The sequence below is a fragment of the Zalophus californianus genome, chromosome 10, assembly GCF_009762305.2.
Source record: "Zalophus californianus isolate mZalCal1 chromosome 10, mZalCal1.pri.v2, whole genome shotgun sequence".
Classification (NCBI taxonomy): Eukaryota; Metazoa; Chordata; class Mammalia; order Carnivora; family Otariidae; genus Zalophus; species Zalophus californianus.
In genome coordinates this window covers 13,853,398-13,875,571 of record NC_045604.1, presented here as the reverse complement: position 1 = coordinate 13,875,571, position 22,174 = coordinate 13,853,398, and the positions used below count along the sequence as shown (strand labels likewise).

Below are 22,174 nucleotides of genomic sequence, written 5' to 3'. Positions count from 1 at the left end.
TGCCTTCCCACTCCCCCTGCTTGTGCGTGAGCTCTCTCTGTCTCTCTGACAAATAAATAAAATCTTTAAAAAAAAAGAAATTTCCTAGTTCTTTTAAGAAAGACTTTGTCAGCTTTGCTAACAGCTGTATCAGAATTTGGCAATAGAACCTGATACATGGTATAGTACTTGATATCCATGAGTCGTTGAATAAATTGGAATTGCTCTTAATGTGATTTTTACACTTTTCTCATGTACTAGGTATTGTTGAGGGTAAAATTAACAGAACTTGTATATAATGTAAACTTACATGATAGTGAAATTGTTCAGACTGAATTTTAGTAAATTGTAATACTCTTCAGTAGGATTTGAAATTTGTCATAGTAATATCACAAGTGATCACAGATTCAGAGATATGTGGAAGGTAAAATGCTACAGTTAGCATTTGTTTTTTTCTTTAAAGATTTTATTTATTTATTTGACAGAGACACAGCGAAAGAAGGAACACAAGCAGGGGGAGTGGGAGAGGGAGAAGCAGGCTTCCCGTGGAGCAGGGAGCCGGATGCGGGGCTCTATCCTAGGACCCTGAGACCATGACCTGAGCCGGAACTTAACCGACTGAGCCACCCAGCTGCCCCTTAAGTTTGTATTCTTAAAGCATACACAGGCACGCATAGCCTCCCTAGTCAGTGAATCAACTCAGGTGAGGAAGTAAACTGGTTGATGGTGTCAAGTATTATGAAGGAGAGGCTGATAACCTCTACCTCTGAGTTATCCTTGAACTACTCAGATTTATTGAATTGATGCAGTGTTGAAGGTTTAGACACAATGCTGACTTTATTCTTAAGCTTGTAGTCTTAAAAAAAAAAAAAAAAAAAAAGTGTAGTCAGTAAATCAACCCAGATGGAAAAAGCCTTGGTCATCATCCAGTGCCATGATATGACCAACCCCTTCCTCATAGCTTGTGCCCATATGACTATAAACTGGTAGAGAAGAATGGTAATTTCATGTTTTCTGAGTCGTTCTTTTCACATACATGAAAAATGGCCATATGCTTCTAACATAAGACTTGATAACAATCCAGTTTAGAAGGTCCTAGGAGCTATCACTTCATTTTTGATAAACTACAAAGCTGTGTTTTAGATATGATAATGCAGTAGATAAATGTCCTTTTCATCAAACTGTACCTTATAGCCTCTTTCATCATTTAAGTTACTTAAAATAGCAAAGGAACATGTCTAAGAAATGAAATATATCACAGTCCTACTTGAGTGGTTTAGCAATTTATAGGACAGACTCAGGAAACAGACTACTTTCAGGCTCTATTCTTTGGCTTGCCTAGATGGCACATGTAGTCACATCTTTTAATTTGTCTCATAGTAGCACTTTAATTTTTATTGTGAGTATTTTTATGGAAAGCTGGGATAACTTCATTTTTTTTCCAAAGGTAAGTGCTTTTAAATAAAATTTAGAACATCAATTTTGATTATTCTAAATTTTTTTTATTTTTATTTTTTTAAAGATGTATTTATTTAGGGGCACCTGAGTGGCTCAGTCGGTTAAGCATCTGCCTTCGGCTCAGGTTGTGATCCCAGGGTTCTGAGATTGAGCCTCACGTCAGGCTCTGTGCTCAGTGGGGAGTCTGCTTCTCCCTCTCCCTTCCTGCTGCTCCCCCTGCTTGTGTGTGCACACGCTTTTTCTCTGTCAAATAAAATCTTAAAGAAAAAGATACCTTTATTTAAGAGAGAGAGAGAGGGAGCACAAGCAGGAGGGGCAGAGGAAGAGGGAGAGAGAATCTCAAGCAGGCTCTGCATTGAGTGTGGAGCGTGACATGGGGCTTGATCTTACAACCCTGAAATCACAACCTTGGCTGAAACTAAGAGTGGGACGTTCAACCTACTGTGACACTCCAGACACCCCAGAATATTCTAAATTTAGTAGTAATGGGCAAGAAAGATCATGTGGCTTGAGCAGAACAAATGATTTATAACTGGAATGGGGAACAGTAGTTACAGAGCTCTTGATAACTAGGGCAATGTGCATTCTTAGGCAAAATCAGAATGGGGCTGAGGAATGGGCTCTTCTGGTTAACTGAGGCTTACATAGAAATTTCTTTTTAATTCAAGCTTTCTTAAACCATTTAATGAATATTTTCTGCATTCAGTACATGTTAGTCTTAGTTGAATCCTTGATTCAAAGCTTTCTAGTGCCTCAGAGGTCAGACAGCATTATTGCTCTGCTCTGTTAACTTTGTGACTTTGGGCATATTTCTTTAACTTTTTTTAAGCTTCAGAATTGTTACCTGTGTAAATAAATAAGAGCAACTCATAGAGTGTTGTGAGGATTAAATGATAATGCATAAAAAGTGTTTTATATATAACTACATGTTAGCTAGTTAGTATTGTCAATATTTTAGTGTACTTTGAAAAGTTGAGGGACATGGAGCACCTCGCTGGCTCAGTTGGTAGAGCATGTGACTCTTGATCTTGGCGTCATGAGTTCAGGCCCCACGTTGGGTGAGGAGCTTACTTAAAAAAAAAAAATTATGGTATAGTAACATTGATCACTTCTAAAATAAAGTCAAAGGTAGCCTACCTGCACTTGATGATTCCCTGGACATGCGTTATAGGCTATAACCAAAACTGTAGATAGAATTACAATGGAAGTGAAATTCCTTTTACCCCCTTTATTTTGGCATCCTTTTTTAGTCTTTTGTGATCTCCCATCCCTGGTCTGTCATCTGGGTTCTCAGCATCATTGTCTGTCATTTATTTCATGTCTAATATATACCAGGTCTGTGTTAAGTTCTTTTCATGTATTATCTGATTTAATCATCATAACAACCCAGTGAGGTAGATAACTATTTTCATGCCTATTTTGCTACAAAGAAACTGAGACAAAGCAGAATTAGGTAACTCACCCAAGCTAATACTGTTGGAAAGTAGTGGAATCAGGACGTAATGCCAAGTCTGTCTGATTTTATAATCTGAGCTCTTCACCCTTCTGCTCTAACTAGCTGGTCAACTAAAGCTTCCCATTCAGCACCTCACACTTCTTGCAGATTCCAGCTACCAGAGGTATTCCTTCTTGTTATTTCCCCTCCACAATGACATTAAAATTCTTATCGTGTGTGTCTCTGTGTGTGGTATGTAATCAGCACTTAAATGTTCACTATGGGCTAGGCACTCTTTTAAGAACTTTAATATATATTAACTCATTTAATTATCACAAAACCCCAGTGAAGTCAATACTATTTTATTGCCATTTTTACAGATGGGGATTTTGTATCTGGAGGTGAGATTGGATTCAGGCAGCCTGACTTCTGTGTTCATACTCTTTACTACTAGCTGATCTCTACCAAGTTTTTATGAGGAATTCTGTTTGATTTAGAGTTATTCTAAAGGTGTGAAATAAGTTAAATGTTAACCAATAACCTTAATGCTCCCAGATGGTATTTGTATTTTAAAAGAACAACCTTCTTATCCAATAGAGAAACTTTTTAAAAGTAGGGGCCTAAGGTAAGAGAAAAGCACTAGCAGTTTGGTCTCTTACTGGAAACACACACCTATAATGCTGTAATTTTAAACCGCTTGGTTTTAATTTGGGGGTTAATGTGCATATTTTATTTCTTGGATCATAAATCAGACCAGCATTTTTATAAACCAGCCAGCTTTTAAAACTCAGGTCTTATTATCCAGTTTCCAGATCCAGTTTCAGCCAGTCTGAACTTCTTGTCATTTCATAAACATCTCACCTTCTTTCATATTCCCATGCCTATGGACATACTGGTTTATTCTGCCTGGAATTCCATTATGATGGAATGCCCATCATAATGATGATTATCATAATTTTAATTTTTATACAGGGCATTGACTCAGTCAGATCTAGGGAGTTTTTGGTTGTAGATTTAGTGATCATCCCCACCTGCATCTTTGAATTCACTTGGGTTGTGGAATCTTACTTCTTTGGCCTCCTCCCTTCTCTTGTCATTCAAACCCCTGCTTTACCTAAGAAACAACTTTAATATCATCTTTGTAAAAGACACCCCCAAACAGTCACTCTTTCTTCGTTGCCTTTTTTTTTTTTTTTTCAGAAGAGCACTGACAAATTTTGCATATTGTAAAACCAAATTTTGTGGTTGGTTAACTGATTTATCTACCCTACTAAACGTAGGACCATCTTCAAGGAGAGAAACCTAGACTTAAATTTTTTGTTTTCCCCTTCCCCATCATTCATGAGTGCTCAGTAAATATTGAAGGACTGTGAGTCTTCTTAAAACTTTATCCTACTTTCTAGCCAACTAACCGTATCTGGGACAGATAAATTTGAAAGGGAGCTGGAAGTTTGGGGAAAAGGCAGCGGGAGATGGGAAATGCCTGCGTCTACCACAGAATCTTGGAAGTCTAACCATTCCCTGCCAGTATGGTAGCTGGTAGCACTAGCCACATGTGGCTTTTTTTTTTTTTTTTCAGTAGGCTCCACAACCAGCATGAAGTCCAATGTCGGGCTTGAACTCAAGACCCTGAGATCAACAGTCAGACTCTTAATCGACTGAGCCATCCACGTGCCCCCACATGGAGCTTTTTAAATTTAAAGTAATTAAAATGAAAAATTCAGTTCCTTGGTTGTACTGGCTGCATTTGAAGTATTCAGTAGGCTCTGATGCCCAATGGCTAGTGGGCAGCTTTGATAATAGAACATTTCCATGAATGCGGAAAGTTATATTGGAACCATTAGTTATTGCTTCCAGTAAGTGTTCTTTGTAGCCCTTCCTTAATTTCCAGATTCCAAAAATAGAATGCAAACTTAGAGTTAATGTTTAAAATAACACAGAAGGCTTCAAAGGAATTTTACTTATCTGGTGCCCTGGATATATGCACTTAGCTTCTGTTGTTAAAGATCAGTTAGTAGAAAATTTTTTAAAAAATCTCATTTCATAGGATACAGTAAAATTTTAAGAACCAGTTCTGCTGATTTATCTTTAGTATCCTAGAAGTAAATCCTGGTTTTTAGTATGCTGGAGGACCTCATTTCATTGGCATTTTTTATTTATATAAAATGTGATCATTTCCATTTGCAGTGAACGCCAGACACTTCTCAGCTAGAACTTCTTTAAAAAAATCAAATAAAAATTATGAATTTAGTGGATTCTTTTAGAATTTGTTGAATTGGTTTATGCAGATTGTATAAAATGGTATTCTAAGACTTTTCACAGATGTATTATGTGCCTGTAATATGCATATTGTGGTAGTCAATCTGGGTAAGAAACATACTAAGAAAAAGAGCCAAAGTCTGGAAGTGGAGAATCGGAGTAGCTCATACAGTTGTAAAGTCTTGTGGCTGTCTCTACAGTGCAACTGAGAAAGTGAAATTGTTGCCATTTGTGTGCGAATGCATTAGGACAGAACACTAGATGTCAGTATTGTAGTTCTGACATTGTACCAGGGGCTGGTGAAACCTATTTTTGATCACCCAGGTATTCTTCAGTCACACAAACATTTAAAACATTATGCCTCTTTACATTTAGAGAAATTCGTACTAGAAGAAGCACTTGTCAAATAATTGTTTATTTTGTTACTAATACGTGTGCAATGCTGCTAACTCTGAGAAATAAGACGTATAGTATTAACATCTTTATTTTTCAGGTAATTACATTCTCCAAACTTTGCTTCTCAGTGTACTTTCCAGAAACCCTGGTCTGAGGAGGTGCTTCTGAGGGAAAAATTGTGTGACTCTGAAATCTGGTATATAGTAGACACTCAGATTCACTGAATTGAATGATAGTACTAACAGCTTTTGTTTGGCAAAATCTAGATTTTTTTTTTTTTAAGATTTTACTTATTTATTTGACAGAGACACAGCAAGAGAGGGAACACAAACAGGGGGAGTGGGAGAGGGAGAAGCAGGCTTCCCGTGGAGCAGGGAGCCTGACGTGGGGCTCGATCCCAGGACCCTGGGATTATGACCTGAGCCAAAGGCAGACGCTTAACGACTGAGCCACCCAGGCACCCCAAAATCTAGATACTTTTAAAAATACTTTATAAATAGTAAAGTTCTTAAATCACCTATATTCGCATGTCAAAGCCTAGAATCACATGTCCACAGATTTCTTAAATTTCCCCAGCATGCAGGATATATAGAAGACTTCAAATTAAATATGTGGCAAATGAGTTTCTATTTAAAACTTTTTTCTCTTTACTGAGAAATGTGTAGCACATTAAGCAGTGGAATTGTTAGCAATTTCCTTTATTATTTCCGTTACTTTTTGATAACACTGACACACTTTTATCACGCTTTGAAGATACTTTATTTTTACTTGTTTGCTTGAGGCTCATTTTTTCTATACCTATAAAATGTTTTATATGTTTTTATTTGCTGTTTTCTAAGGTTATAAATTTTTATCTTAATGTACTAAATATTAAGTTTTACATATTTTTCATTTCATGAATTTCCAACACTTAAAGGTATTATGCAAAAGTAATAGCAAAATTGCAGGTATTATAATGATTAGCTAAGTCAGATCTTTCTGGCAGTTCTCTCTTACTTCATGGTTTACAGTTGAGAGACTAGAGAGGATCACTCAGACATTAATAGCTGACTGTACTTTCAGCTCCTTTCATTTTGGTCATGGCAGGAAGCTGAATTAAGGGGAAAAAAAGGCTGAAATGTTACTTGAAAGCAGAATATGTACATTTCGTTGAAATTATTTAAAGAAGAAAGGGGGCCTTAGAGCTGACAAGCAGGTACATTATTTTTAAGTAACAACAAAAAACCATGAGACTTCTCAGAGGTAGAAGCAGAGGTTGTGGTTATAATGCTTAGCTTTGGTATGCGCAGCTGGACCCAGCGCAGGCTCCCTGAAGGGAAGTGCTTTGTTAGCTCCTCTGCTCCTCACTAAGAAACATTCCAAGTTACTAAGCTATTGGACGATTTTCTCCTTTGAAGTAGTTCCTAATAAGTTCCATCGGCTTCTGAAGAACAAAACAGAAGCTGTCCAAAAGGCTCTGGACCATATAGATGTATGCGGACTGTGCTGGCTGGTTGTGGTCTTGTTGGTAAAGTACAGTGAACTTCAGAAGTTGAGAAAGGCCACAAAACTTAAACTACAAAAGCTTCTCAATGAGTTGATTTTCAAGCATGGCCACCGACTAGACTCATATCTGCCAAGCTGCTGACCCCAGTTATTTGAACCTTATAAGATGAACTAGCTGAAATAACCTGTATATGCTTTTTTCGGAGGTTGTGCAGGATACAATTCCAAAAGTACACTTTTGTATCTGCAACTCAGAACTTGATAGTGTCATTCAGTCACCCAGTTGTGCAATTGAATCTTTAGTTTCTTGGGCAGATATTACTTTATTATTTTTCAAGAATGGTAAATACCTAATTTTATAATGTTATATGCAAATTCTGTAAAAGGAGGCTGGGTTTTTTGTTTGTTTTGTTTTTTAGACTTTTCTGTACACAAATTCAGAGTTTTAAATATCTGGGTCAAATCCCCAGAGAGGTTATTCTGACTTCTCTGTACCATGGAAACATTTTCTTGATGGATTAAAGTTTTTTGTTTATGAACAAAAAACTTTTTTTTGTTAATGAAAACAAAACTTTCATTTTGTTAATGAAAATTAAAAATAATTTTCATTAGTCTCTTTAAGTAGTTTAATGGCACAAGTAAGGCCCATGGACTTGAACACACCCTACACTGCTCCCATGTCGGCATCTGCCGGTCCCTTGACAATAGGAGGTGGTGTGGGCTGTTGGATTTGTTTCTGTTGCCTGGGTCCTGGGTCCTGGATGCTGAAGCCTAGCATGGCTGGGCCAGGTCTCTGGGGGCTGATGGCAGTAGGATGCAGGGCCCTTTTGCTCTCTGCTATTACTGTAGCTGTGGAATTCACAAAGTTCCCCTCTTGTGAAAATGAAGACAGATGGAGAACTGTTAGCTTTTTGACAGGTCCTGGGGGTCTGGCATGGCCTTGACAACCTCTTCCTCCAGTGTTAAAGTTTAATTTGTTTCTACTCTTAGGTTCTGTAAGAAGCTGTGGATCAGAAAAGGATGACTTTTCTTCAGATAATGAAGCAGTGGAAGCTGACAATGAAGATGAAGTTGAACCGTGTGGCAATGGAAATGAACATGCAGCTGAAGCTAGTGTTGGAACTAACGTGGGCTGGGCGGATGCCATGGCTAAAATTCTTAACAAAAAAACTCCTAAAAGTAAACCCACTATTCTGGTCAAAAACAGAGAGCTAGAAAAGGAAAAAGAAAAATTAAAGCAAGAGAGACTAGAGAAGAGAAAACAGGTGTGTCTTACCAGTTGTTTTGTAGATTAGATTGTTTGCCTAGTCTAGTCTAATTCCTATCTGTACCAAATTGTTCCTGGCAGTGTTTGTCCAATTAACATTCCAGTTTTTAACTTGCTTTTTTACGTAGGGTGAATAACCAAGCTTTTGTACAGAGGCCTAGTCTAAATTACTCCATTGAGCATGCTCACTTTTTAATCATCTAAGCAAAGAAATAGAAATTAAACTACTGAGAAATTTAACCTTTTAAACTCAAGTAGATTATACATGTGGCCATGACTCCTGGGTCTAAATATTCAATTTAGCTGTCCATATGCTAACATTATTAGATTCTGAACCAGTAGAATCATGTTAGTTACTTTTTACTAACAACCTATTTTGTAATACAAATCTGTGAAGATGTCCTTGTCAGGGATTGGTTGTAGTTCTGAAAACAGACTGTTTCACTGCTGAATAAACTCGAATTCATTATACCTTTTAAATCACGGCTAGAAGTTAGACTAGGACAGTCTGCTGATTCAAGGCCAAAGTTGGACTTCAGTTTGCTGTTGTGTTTTATAAGAATAAAGAAACAATAATAAGGTTTTTAAATCCCTTACACTTGATGAAGTATTTCTGTGTCTAAAAAAATAAATATAAAATAAAATACTTGGTTAGTGAAATAAATACCATTTTTTAATGAAAGAAAAATAACTTTCTATGATCATACTGACAATATAAAAGTAGCTATTTCCAAGAGGTACTTTATAGGTAAAATGAAAGGAAAATAGATTTAGATTGACATATATTTCCTTTTTTTTTTTTTTTAAAGATTTTATTTATTTGAGAGAGAGAGAATGAGAGATAGAGAGCACGAGAGGGAAGAGTGTCAGAGGGAGAAGCGGACTCCCTGCTGAGCAGGGAGCCCGATGCGGGACTCGATCCCTGGACTCCAGGATCATGACCTGAGCCGAAGGCAGTCGCTTAACCAACTGAGCCACCCAGGCGCCCGCATATATTTCCTTTTAATTTCATCATCCCCTTATCTTGTTTCAAGGTGAATTATTTTCTTTGTTCCAAATACTAGTACTCTGTGCAAAAGGCTGTATGGAGATGGAACTTTTTAAGTGTTGCTTTTAGAAACAGAACATACCGTGCTACTCAATATTCTCATTTTACTTTAAGATAACTGATAGCTTTTCAACTGAAAATTTGAATCTTTGTCATCTGGCAAAAGCTGACGGAAGCTTTAAAAATATCAGAATCTTTAATTACCTCTAGTCCCAGTGTTCTAGTCAAAGTAAGAACATTTTGAAGCAAAGAAAAATGAGTCTGTAACTCTAGGCCAGTCCTTTGAGTGCTGGAGATGATACTGTTCACATAATGCATGAAAACACACATGTTGATACCAGAAACAGGACACAGCTGCTACAAATGCTATCATATATTCCTGCGTGAGTCTGTGTAAATTATCATTGTTTTTTTACTGTTAGATATTATCAGTTTCCAGAATATCAAGTACTTATTTCTGATCATAAGTATAAAAATATACTTCAAAGTTAAAAAATATTTCGGGATTGTGCATACCTTGGGTACTACAGATAATGAAGAATCAACTGTTTTAAACCTAAAAGTAAGATTTCTAAATTTCTGGCATAATCTGATAGTGAATTTCATGACAAAGTAAATTATCTGATTTGGGAGGAATCTATTCTTTTTAGAAAGGAATCAGGCTAATCTTTATAGTGAGCAGGAATTTGATTTTACTGTGATAGACATTTTCATTAATACAAAAATAAGAGATTAGATGGATGCAGAAAAGGAATAGATAAAAGGTGATTTTTTTTTTTCTTCCCACTGATTCTTATTACTGCCTTTGATGCTCACTAGCTTCCTGGTGATCAGTTCATCATATTCAGTATATTTGATCTTAGGTGATATTTTGGCCTGAGACAGCAGTATATACCGATGCAGTGTATTGGTGTGGCAAGTCAGGTGCCTAGGACCAGAGTACTCCTGGATACAATGCTATTATTTTAAAAGCTGATACAAATTTTTTTAATTATTCTGACTGCTGAGAAAGACAGTTTCTGAAAAACAAACACTGTTTAAACTTGTGGTTATCAAAGACAGTAGTTTGGGATCTTCCTGATGCTTACCTCTGATCTGGTGGTGGCAGGCCAGCATGTGGCTCTCTCACACCTTACCTTGTCCTGCCTGCCTCAGTATCCTGGCAGCTCTCCAGGCCCCTGCTGTCAGAGAGCATGACGGAAACTCACTTTGTGCTTCTCACATGACATGCTGAGTGCTAACCACAGGCCTCCTGAGCTGAACCCCTAAAAGTGTGGGGTTTTTTTCAGTCCCTGTGACAAACTAAGCCAGAATGATTTATTACCTTTGTCCTTTCACAGAGTATCATATCAAAGTATGCTGCACTTTCAAAAATGCCTAATATTCTTTCACATAACAATATTTATAACACAGCTTGATAAGAAGCGGGAATGGGAAATGATGTGCAGAGTAAAGCCAGATGTTGTCAAAGACAAAGAAACAGAGAGAAATCTTCAGAGAATTGCAACAAGGTAAGATTGTTTTTGCCCTTTAAGAAATAAGTATATTAAAGCTTTGATAGTGATCCATTTCTGACTTGACCTGATTCTTAAACTCTGCCTTCCCAGAGCCAAGTGATTTATATCAAAACCTGCCTATTTAATCCTGAATTCAACCAAAGATTTTACAGGTCTCAGGAGGCAAGAATATAACGTCCTCAGTGTATATTTGGTTTGAACCTATTGCAAATCATATTGTTTTTGTAGTCAGGAGAACAGTGTAATTAGACATGCATTTCTCTTACCATGGTTGTCTGAGTTTATGGCAATAGATTATTTTTGTTATCTTACATTGTACTTAGGGCATAACCAGTTTTGCATTACAGTAGCTTTATGCCGTCCTTTCACTCTGAATTTTTTTTTTATCATTGGCACCAAATGTTTATTTGATGCCCTCTGTGTCCAAAGATAAATAGAATCTGGTGGCTGCCAGGTGGTCCTTGCCTGCTCATCGGTAGGAATTACAGTCTCTTTGAGATTAGAGGTACGTCCTGTGTGTTGGGAACTTAAAGCAGGAGATTGTCAGGGGAGTTGGGGAAGATTTCACAGAGGAGAGAACATTTGAGCGGCTACTTGAAGAATATAGCAGTTCTGCTTAGTGGAATTATTTTTTATTTTCTAGTTACCTACATTATTTGGGTCATTTTTTAATCCATATGAGTGTTCTATAGTGAGATACATAGAGCCAGACTGCTAGGTTCAAATCCCAGCACTGACTTATTACCTGTGTGTCCTTGGGCTTGCTACCTAATTTTTCCTTTTCAGTATATTTACATATAAAAACAGCAGAATATTATAACTACCCTGCAGGATTTCTCTGAGAATTAAATAAATTAAAAACATATAAAGAATTTAGAAAAGTACATGGTTGGTGCATGAGAGTAAGTGCCTCCTTAAATTTTATACCTGAGACACCTCACTTTGGTCCCAGCCCTGCTCCTAAAGGGTATGGAATTTTACCCTCCGTATAAACTAATAAGTTAGTCTGTTAGTTTCCTGGATACTGCCAGAAGACAAGAGACTTTTGGGTCAGAGACTTTATTACTCTTGGCAAAGCAGTAGCGATAGCGTCACATTTCCACTGGTTCCCTTTATCCCTCAGTGGTAACACAGGTGCCCCGTATGGATGCTTGAGCATGCAGTGGGTTGTGTTACAGAAGAACACTCTGCTTTTTTGGTGAATGGTAACAAGCGTGCTCTTTGCCTGGGGGGGGGGGAGACGTTACCTCATCTTTCAAGGTTGCATCCTACAAACTCAACACTCAGAAATGACCTGTGTAACCAACAGTCAGGACCTTGCATCCTTGAAAACCCTAGCAAGAGTGTGCAGGGATACTCAGGTTCCATGGCAGAGTGCCTCTCCCAGTGATAGAATTTTAGAGCTGGGAAGGATGGTAATGGTTTAAATCAGTATTGTCCAGTAGAAATATAATGGGAGCTACATATATAATGTAAAACTTTTTTGTAGCCACATTGAATACACAAAAAAAAAAAAGATTAATGGTACTAATGTGTTTTATTGAACCTAAAATATTCAAATTATTTTTTATTTTATCATATAATCAGTATAAAACAATTACCAATGAGATTTTAAAATTCTTTTTTCATATTAAATCTTCAATATATTCAGTCTGTATTTTAAACTTGGAACATACTGCAATTTGGACTAGCCAGCCACATTTCATGGCTCACTAGCTACATGTGGCTCATGGCTGCTGTGATGGACACTGCAGGTCTTAATCCTCAGAATTCTTCTTGGAATGAACTTAGCTATAGACCAAAGTATTTAAATAAGTATTTCATTTTAAAATAGGATTTTAAAATTCGTTTTATATCGGGGCACCCGGGTGGCTTAGTCGGGCGTCTGCCTTTGGCTTGGGTCGTGACCCCAGGGTCCTGGGATTGAGAGCCCCATATCGGGCTCCCTGCTCAGTGGGGAGCCTGCTTTGCCCTCTGTCTGCTGCTCCCCCTGGTTGTGCTTGCACATGCTCTCTCTGTCAAATAAAGGAATAATTTTTTTTAAAAAAATTAGTTTTATATCATAGGAGTTGCAGATAACATAACAATACTTTTTAAGCCACTTGAGTATTATTATTTCCATTTAGAGATGAAACTGAAATCTAGAAAACCTTTCCTAGGGTCAGATGGTTAGACAGCTAATTCTCTTTTCATTGCATTGTGATGTCTTCAATTACTGTGGGAAGCCTGCTGCTCCCTCTCCCACTCCCCCTGCTTGTGTTCCCTCTCTTGCTGTGTCTCTCTCTGTCAAATAAATAAAATCTTTAAAAAAAAAGGTAATTTTTAGTTCTAATTGCACAAAAGTTGATTTAGAAAGATGAAAACTGAAAAATTACATATCAGTCCACATATATTTATTTTCTATTCAGAAATTTGTACTCATTCATTGAAATGTATGTTCATTTTTTTAGATTCAGCTCTTCATTTGAGTGCCTATTAAATGCTTGCCTCTTTCCTAAGCAGTAAAAACACATTGTTCTTATCCTCACAGTTTGTATCCTAGTGTAACTGTTACTTAACTGTGTTACCCTGGTCATTTTATATTCTATAGAGGTGTGGTACAGTTATTTAATGCTGTTCAAAAGCACCAAAAGAATGTTGATGAAAAGGTTAAAGAAGCTGGAAGCTCTATTAGAAAACGTGCTAAGTTGGTATCGACTGTTTCCAAGAAAGATTTCATCAGTGTTCTGAGAGGGATGGATGCAAGTACAAGTGAGAAAAGTTCGACTGGAAAGAACTTGAAAGCCAAACAGGTGAGACTTGTATATAGGATTCAGTGCATCAGACTTTTAGTTCTTAAAATAAAGTTTTGGGGTGAAAAAGCACACTATAAATTTAAAAGTTTGTGTTCTTAAGTTTCATGATGATTTATTCAGTATAGAAGTTGCCAGTTATAGGTGACATACATACCCCTGCTGTTAGAACTCAGGAACCAATGGATTTGGGTAAATCTTTTAGAGATACTAGGTCTCTCCCATCTGAAATCCTGCCTTTTGTGCATTTTGGAGACTAGAAACCTAAGTGAGGGATACAGCTTCAGTTTGCGACTTTGACCCACAGAGGTAATTGTGATGGCATATAACTTCTAAAATTTGAAGGATCAGAGCTTTGGGGAACATAATGGAAGGTCATTCTTGCATGAGGTTGCTTGGTGATATTTGACTAGTTGGAAGATGAAGAGTATAAATACTCTTCCGGACTTCGGCATGGTAACCTTGCTCCTTTTGACCTGTGGACTCCAAAGGTTGCCTTTCTAAAAGGTACCAGGTGAAAGGTTTTGAAATGTGCTTTATTCTGAAAAGGGCTGTTTTGTTTTGTTTTGTTTCTTAAGTAAAGTACTGGTGTGTTTGATGGCTTAATTTCTATTGCCAACAAAAAGTACTTTAATCAGGAGTCTCTGTTGTAAGTTTTTTGTTTGTCTTTTGGTTTGCCAGTTGAAACTCTGGCAAGAAGAGCATTTAGGAATTTCATGCTAACCTAGAGCTGAAGTATTTTTCAAGTCCTTTGATTGAGTTGCCATTTTACCTAAATTAGACAAAAGGTTTCTAAGCTATTTAACTTTGTCTATCTCTTGCATGTTAAAGGACCCAAATTGTTATTTATTTATTTATTTACTTATTTATTTATTCAAAGATTTTATTTATTTATTTGAAAGATAGAAATGGCGACAGAGATAGCGAGAGAGAGCACGAGCAGGGAGGTGAGGGAGAGCGGGCTCCCCACCTGATGGGAGCCCGATGTGGGGCTCAATCCCAGGACCCTGGGATCATGACCTGAGCCAAAGGCAGACGCTTAACTGACCGAGCCACCCAGGTGCCCCCTCAAATTATTTTTTAATTATCTACGTAATACTGCTACTCACTGGTGTAGCTATTTTAAAGTGTCAGAATTAATTATAAACACATGAATACTATGTTTGGGGGTCATTACTTTTTAGTTAAAAAATCTAACCTGCTGTGTTCTCATGAGGGACATTTTATTCTAAAAACTGGAGAAAGATCTAGCAGCATTAAATGAGAGAGTAGGAAGATGGAAAAAGAAGACTTATTTTTTTCTTTTTTCTATTCATTTCAGAACGACTTTAATAGAAGCATTTGTTTTTGCTTTGGTATTATTTTTTTCATGAGTTACGGAAATATATGAAGGGTTCTTTCCAATACCATTGTTGCGTTTTTTTCTTACCATTTGCACTTTTGCCCTTGACTTTGTTTTTTTCTACTTCACTGTCAAACTGAAGTGGTTTTGCTCTAAAAGTAATTTGTTTCTAGAACTTCTTACCCCATACTAACAACATCTTGCTACATTTCTTTTAAAAATGTTGCTTTCACTTTGTTTTCATATTATAGAACAACCACCAGACTCTCTTTATTGGACTTGATTTTGCATCTGAATAATATAAAAGTACTATAATATTTGTAATTGGGTCAGTTATTAATATCAAAAATATCTGCCTAGTTGTACCTGGTGTTATCCATGTATCTTTTAAAAAAGTCTTGCAATTCAGATAGATAGATGACTTCAATTAAATAAGTAGATTAAAAAGTTCTAAATTAGTATGTCTAGACTGCATGTGATCATCAGTTATATTAGGTACAGTAAGAAGTAAATTAAGAGGCTGCCCTATTCGTGGGGGGGGGATTGTGATGTGACTGTCATATTCAGTTAGGACAGATTAGTGAACCGGTGTAAGTTACCGGGAATAGGTGGACTTTTAAAGCAGTTGAAGAGAAGGAGGGAAGGGAAAGTTGGGAGTAGTATGCCAAAACATGATTCAAAAATGAGACATGGATTAACGAAATGGATAAAGAAGGATACTAATTAAGTAGAAAAATAAAATTTTCTTTTTTTCTCATATTTTACCTTTTCCTAGCACCATTGCTACTGCACCTTTTCTATGCTCCTTCCCTTCTCAGACAGTCCGAGAGAAGAGCTTTAGGGAAATTCTTGTCCCTTTCCTGGGCATAAAGGGTCAGAACACAGCCTTTTTATCCTGTGTTCCTAATATTATGAAATCTTTACCATTAGAGTCCATCCATGTATAAACTGGATTCACTGGCAGCTATCAGGATACCAATCTGGAGATACCTTCATTATGTCTTCAGCTCCTTTACCCTATTACGCCTGTTATTTGTAGTTGTGACATTAATGTCTTATGTTCAAAAACAAAAAAGAGCCATTAGTTTTATATTAAGAAAGCTGGATAAAATTGTAGTAATATAAACTAGAGGTTGGATCCATTCTGTGAACATACATTAGGGGTGCTTTTGGTTGTGTCTGGTTTTTGTTTTTGTTTTCTTATTCCTTAGGAACACTCAGAACTTGGAAATTTATTTTTAAGAGCCCCTTTTCAAGAATTTCTATACTCCTGCAAGATATAAGAAGTTTTAAGGCATTGTGACAGATGTTTCTTAACTGTGTTATGATTCTGAACAAGATACTTTTCTGAGAACCTTTTTTTTTTTTTTTTTTTTGGCATTAAATGCTTTTTATTTTGAAAGCAATAGGAGCATGGTTCCAGAAGGGAACTTGTGACTAAACAAATTGCCAGTACTCTTCCCCATCCCTCTCTGCCCCTTGCTGTGCTCCCTTCCAAGGTAAAGATTTTCAATTCTTAGATCTTTGTTGTGGTATTTACCTCTGTATCTTAAATAATATTTAGACTATTTTTTAAATCAATATTAGATACCTTTTATGGAAGACAAAGAATTGTCATTCTTTCCTTTGCTGCCATACCTCCCACACTGTGTCCTTCTAATGTAAGCATATTAATGCTTTTAGCTAAATCAGTATTCAATGTAAACATCATTTACTCCTGAACAAAGTAATGTAAGATAATACTTCTTTATTCTTCAACTTAACTCCTTACAGTTTTTGTGTTCCTAGAGCTAACAGTTGCCTCTCTTTTTTTCTTTAAACCCTTCTCAGTACTATTTTCTCCGTGGTCATGGTGCTGCACTCTGGACGGGCGGTTCTTTACCCTGGTCCGCACTTGGACTTTGCTCTGTCACTGTCCTGGGAATTCCCTTTGCTTCTTCCCTTTGCAGTAGCCTCTGTTTCTTGGACTGTCTTCTTATCTCTTGTCTTTCACTCTCATTTTGATAAGGTCACATTTACCAGTTGCTGTCCGGAAAAGGGTATAGGATATCTTCATTTTTAGTTGAATTATATGTAGTAGATGGAACAGTGGCCCCTTTAATGCTGAGTTTGTGTTCTAATTCCTAGAACCTACAAAATGTACCTTAGTTAGAGAAGGGGTCTTTGCAGATATAATTAATTGAAGGATCTTGAGGTGAAGAGATTATCCCGGATTATCTGGGTGGGTTCTGAATCCAGTGTTCAGTATCCTCACAAGAGATGCACAGGGGAGATTCGACAGAAGTGGAAAGGCAAAGTAGCCACAGACGCAGAGGTTGGGTGATGTGGCCGCAAGTCAAACAGCGTTCAGTATGTAGGCTTACTCAGTACGGTCTCTTTGTATTAATCACTGTTCCTGAGTTCAAGACTTTTCTGGTTTAAAGTCTTCAGAGACTAAACTACGTGTCCATGGTCATGTCTGTCACCTGCCTCCATAAACCAGGAAGGGAAATGAAAAGTCTGTGTGCTTCTTACACAGACTGTCAGCCAATCCTGTATTTTTATCCCACCCTCCCGTCCACCTCCCGCTTGCCTCCAGTTCCTGAGCATGGATCCAGTCTCTCACATAAACATTCGCTTTCCTTCTCTCCAGTTGGTTATCACTGCCCTACCCAGTTTTCATTTATGTCCCCAAACTTGTTGGCATATTGTATCTGTAGTTATTTTTCCCATCTGATTTTTTCCTTGTTTGTTTATAACTTTTGATACTTTTAATTTTAGTGGGCTTTCCATAAGAATTAGAGATAAATGCATGTCTGCTGTTTAATTGGAAGACTTCCTTTTTATTTTAAAAGCAAAAAAGGTTAATCTTATTGTAACTTCTTATTGCTTCAGTGGAATTATTGGGAGTCTTAATTAATTATAAGGTATTTCACAAGCAGTAAATCTTTCAGTATTTGAAAGTGGGCATTTTTAGTGTTTTGAAGTGGATTATTTTAAAAAAATACTTGTTTATAGACATTTTTTTTCTAAAATTTTAGCCTTATGAAGAGGGAAGATGTCCACTGAAAGCAGATATGTGCCCCTCCTGTATTTATCTGGATTTGTGTTTTCTTGGAAACCAGCTTTGTGATCATGTCTATCCTTTAAGGATCTTCAGATATTTGGATTCATGTTCTGGCATATCTGTGGTTAACATTGTTTCTTAGGAAGTAAAGAAGAAAAGAGAGTGCATGATCTTTTAAAAATTTGTCAAGTATGTTTATTTTTAATCTCATAGATAAGCAGAATTACTAAAATCATTTCTTATACAACATGTAGCTATGATTTCTAAGTCTGTTTTAAGCGTCACATATATTGTGCCCTACATATCTACATTTGATTCATTTCATTTTATATTTCTGTATTTACTATTTTTGTGAGCTACAATTTCAGCTGTTCAAAAGTCTGCTTGTTCCATTTAAAAACCATAATCTTCTTCAAAGGCTTTGGTGCCTGGATTGGAGCAAGTTTTTTGTATGTTCCAGAGACTGCCTTTCACATCATTAGCTGTTTATCAGAGTATTTTTAACTTTCTGATTCTGCTGACTTGGATTATATTGTTGCCCTAGAATTTTTTTAATCTGTTTTGTCTTATTTTAATTGTATGCAATCATTATTTCTGGAATAAAGTAGTTGGGAAGGCCTTCCTTAGAGGCAAAAAAAGGTATAATCGCTTTTTAAAGATCATTTTTAGGCAAGAGATTTTTGAAAAGACATAAGTATTTGTCGGACTGATATATTAAATTACATTTGAATCATTAATTACTATACTTTATTTTTTGGAGCTGAACCCAAATACTGTAAAGTAAAACAAAAACAAAAAAGTACTTGATGGGCTCATTTCAGAAGAGATAACAGCCAGCATTTGTAAATCAAAAAGCCTTCACTAGAACTTAGGGGGAGAGGTATTCTAAGTATTTTTGTCTATTAAAAAATGAGCTGTTTCCTCTGTTACATAGGTAAGGGGTAACTTTTTCTCTTAATAGCAGTTGCACATCTCTTTCATCATGGAAAATCAGGTCATTTGTATAGTGGATGTACATCACGTTAATAAATGTACAGATTATACCTCTCGTCATTCACAAATTTAACGATCTGTTTTTTTCTTTAAATTCCTTATATTGCAAAAGCTTATGTGCAGAAGTAAGTCACTATTTGTGAGTTCACTGCCCAATATCTACTTCTCAATAATTGCCCATTGTTTTCCCTCAATTCACTAACATGTCATGTCACAATAAATCTTGTTATATCAGTATTAGAGACTTAGTTAATTTTTTGTTTTTTTATTTTATGTATATTTTGTGAAATAGGGCCAGACAAAGAATGCTGTTAGTGGACGTGAGAAAGCCTAAGAAAAGAGTGATTCTTATCCAAAAAATAGAAATTTGGGGTAAAGTATTAAATGTTAAATTCAGTAGAGGTTTGGTTCTTGGAATAAAGCAGTCCACTAAATATTTCATATGGAAACAAGAAGAGAAACCACTTGACAATTGCTTAAGCAAGTGTTCCAGGTAGTATAGATGGTATGTTGCTTATGAAATTAGAAGGTAGTGAAGCTGGAAAAATTATGATGGGAGGATGTTCATAGAAAACATGACTCTCAAGAGGAATGTGCTTCAGGAGAATACAAGACACTTAGCTTTAGTTTTTAAAAAGTCGTGAAGCAAACATAGTGAAGGCACTTGTTCATTCACTGGACTAACCAGTCTGTGGGTAAAGGTGCTTTGAGTATCTAAAGAAGCGTTTTCATTTTATAATATGAATTCTGATGATAAACAGGAAAAGAAGGACCCTTTCTGAGTGGCATTTCTGTTGAAATGTTTACCTTCAAGCTAAAGAATTTCATGAAGAAAGTCATAAATTAGAAAAAGTGTTCAGTGCTATTGAAACTAGCCTATTTTGAAATAGAATCTTTGAAAACACTTAAAAAAATGAAATAAGTGTCAGAGAATGAAGTCATAATGAGTAGGTATTTTCACAAGTAGTAGTCCAAGGAAAAGCAACGGGCAATCATTGTGCTGCTGTAGGGGAAGAAAGCCTACCAGTTCTCAGTTTTTCACATCCTTTATAATTTCCTTTCCTTTTTCTTCTTTCATAGAGGTTGGGATATCTGGTGTTTGCTGTTAGGTGGGGGGCTGGCAAAAGGGATCCTGAGGAAGTAGGTTGGCCTCACAGTTTTAAGTCTTCAGTCTTCTGTTAAGGCACTTGGACCTTACTCCTTAGGCATTTGGGAGCCAGTTGTAATTTTCATCAGGTAAGTGACATGATCAGATTTGATTATTTTTAAGGAAAAGAAGACTGAAGGATGGAAGGGTATCAGAAGACCAACCAGTGGGAGACAGTTGCCATAAAGCAAGAGGGGAAAACCTGAACTAGGGTGTGATGGTGTGGGGGTTGATGGAAAAGGAAAACTAGGTTGGAGAGGTAGTTTTAAGGTATAGATTGATTTGATTTGGAACTAAAATGATTCGGAGGGCTCGGGGAGGGGGGACTTGTGATGACTGCGAGGTTTACAGTTTGGGAGATCCAGAAATGGTGACAGCTTTCACAAAATTGAAACTATAAAAGGCGGAACATGTTTGGGGGATAAAGGCTTATTTTATTTTATATCCCAGTATAGTTAACCTACAGTATGATACTAGCTTCAGGTGTACAATATGGTGATTCCACACATATATACATCACCCAGTGCTCATCACAAGTGCACTTCCTAATCCCCATCTCCTATTTCACCTACCTCCCCTCGAGAGATGAAGACTTGTATAAGATGGAGTTGTAATCAGGAATGAGAATGACCATAAAGAGCAGGTTAAACATGGCAGGTGTGGGGTGAGGCACTTGGTCAGTGCAGGAGACATGACACAGAGGAGCGGGCTCCCAGAATAGCAGTGTGTATGAAGCCCCTTGTTGCCGAAGCTCATGCGTCCTGTATGTCTTTGTAGGGCCCTAAAACAATTTACCTGTTTACCTAGTCAGGGAAGGTGCATAATGTATTTTAGAGTTTTTTTCACATAATTAAATTTAAATGTTTCTAAGTTTAAAGAATTCGTTTTCAATTATTTGGAGAGAATTCTATAATCCAGAACCTGTAAATAACCACTCCTGGACAAATAAATGGAAGGCCGCGTATCGACTACATACCATCATGTAAGAAGGCACATTGACGTATTCTGTGATGTTGACCCTGAGTGGTTTTTAAAAAGATTAAATTGTATTTAGGACACTCTGTTTAAGGAAGCAACAACAATTTATATTTTGTATAAGAAAGGTTCTCATAAAAAATTTCAGTTTTAATCCCTCAGGAATAGTTCTTTCCTTACCCCATTCAGAACACGTAGAGAGAGATGTTTTCCCGATATGTTGAATAATCAGGATTTAATGTAGAGCCATTATTTTTTCCCCTTACTTTCCAAAGTTGTGGTTATTCCTTTTACTCTTTTCTTGAAAAGTTGACTAAATCCAATCAAATTTCTTGGAATTTAAGAGTCTATTTCCTTAAAGGCGGGACTGAAGCAAATATGCATATGATGCATTTTAAATCTGAATCTCAAAAGAGAATATATTAGCTGCTGTTAGGAAAGCATTGACTATATGTTACGCAAACTCTTGAATTACAGACTTGCACGGTTTTCATTTATTTGAAATTGCCAATGTATCACATTCACCTTTGGTTATAATGAAGCCAAAATAATAATTGCGTAGTAAGCGAAAATGTTAGCTAGTTTCTGTTAGAAAGTAATTTTCTTAGTGATTGCTGAACAACAAATTTCAGTGAAAAATCCCCAGGAGAACAAGTTATTGGGGGAGAAAGGTGTATTTTTTTTCCTGATTTTTGTGATAATGAGCAGTTACTTGAAATGTCAAACATAGAGGTAAGTTTAGGGGGCTTTGTTTCTCATACATTTTTCATTAATGGCCATCACACAATTCCTTTATAGCTGGGTATTTAGTGGTGGAAATACTTTTGAAATACCTGGCTTCTTTGGTATGTTAGTAACATAGACCTAGACTCTGCACTGCTGTCTTCTGTTAAAACTGTACGTTCCGTAGGGTTCAGAAACCTACTGAATTCCTGCTCCCAAAGAAGGAAACCTAGGAATGGAGGGACTCTGCACACAGCTCCCTAGGTGGTCCCCTGGCAGTTGTCAGGATTTAGTTTTTAGCTGGTGTTGGGG

At 36.8% G+C, this 22,174-nt stretch overlaps 1 protein-coding gene across 1 annotated transcript in view; it reads left to right on the top strand.

Annotated features, from left to right (window-relative positions):
• The window catches only part of RRP15 (ribosomal RNA processing 15 homolog), a 39,895-nt gene that overhangs the window by 3,819 nt on the left and 13,902 nt on the right, over positions 1-22,174 (top strand). The window contains exons 2-4 of the mRNA XM_027610641.2: positions 8,003-8,277; positions 10,741-10,838; positions 13,435-13,636. Of these exons, the coding sequence (XP_027466442.1) occupies positions 8,003-8,277; positions 10,741-10,838; positions 13,435-13,636 (575 nt within the window). The remainder of the gene's footprint in view (positions 1-8,002; positions 8,278-10,740; positions 10,839-13,434; positions 13,637-22,174) is intronic.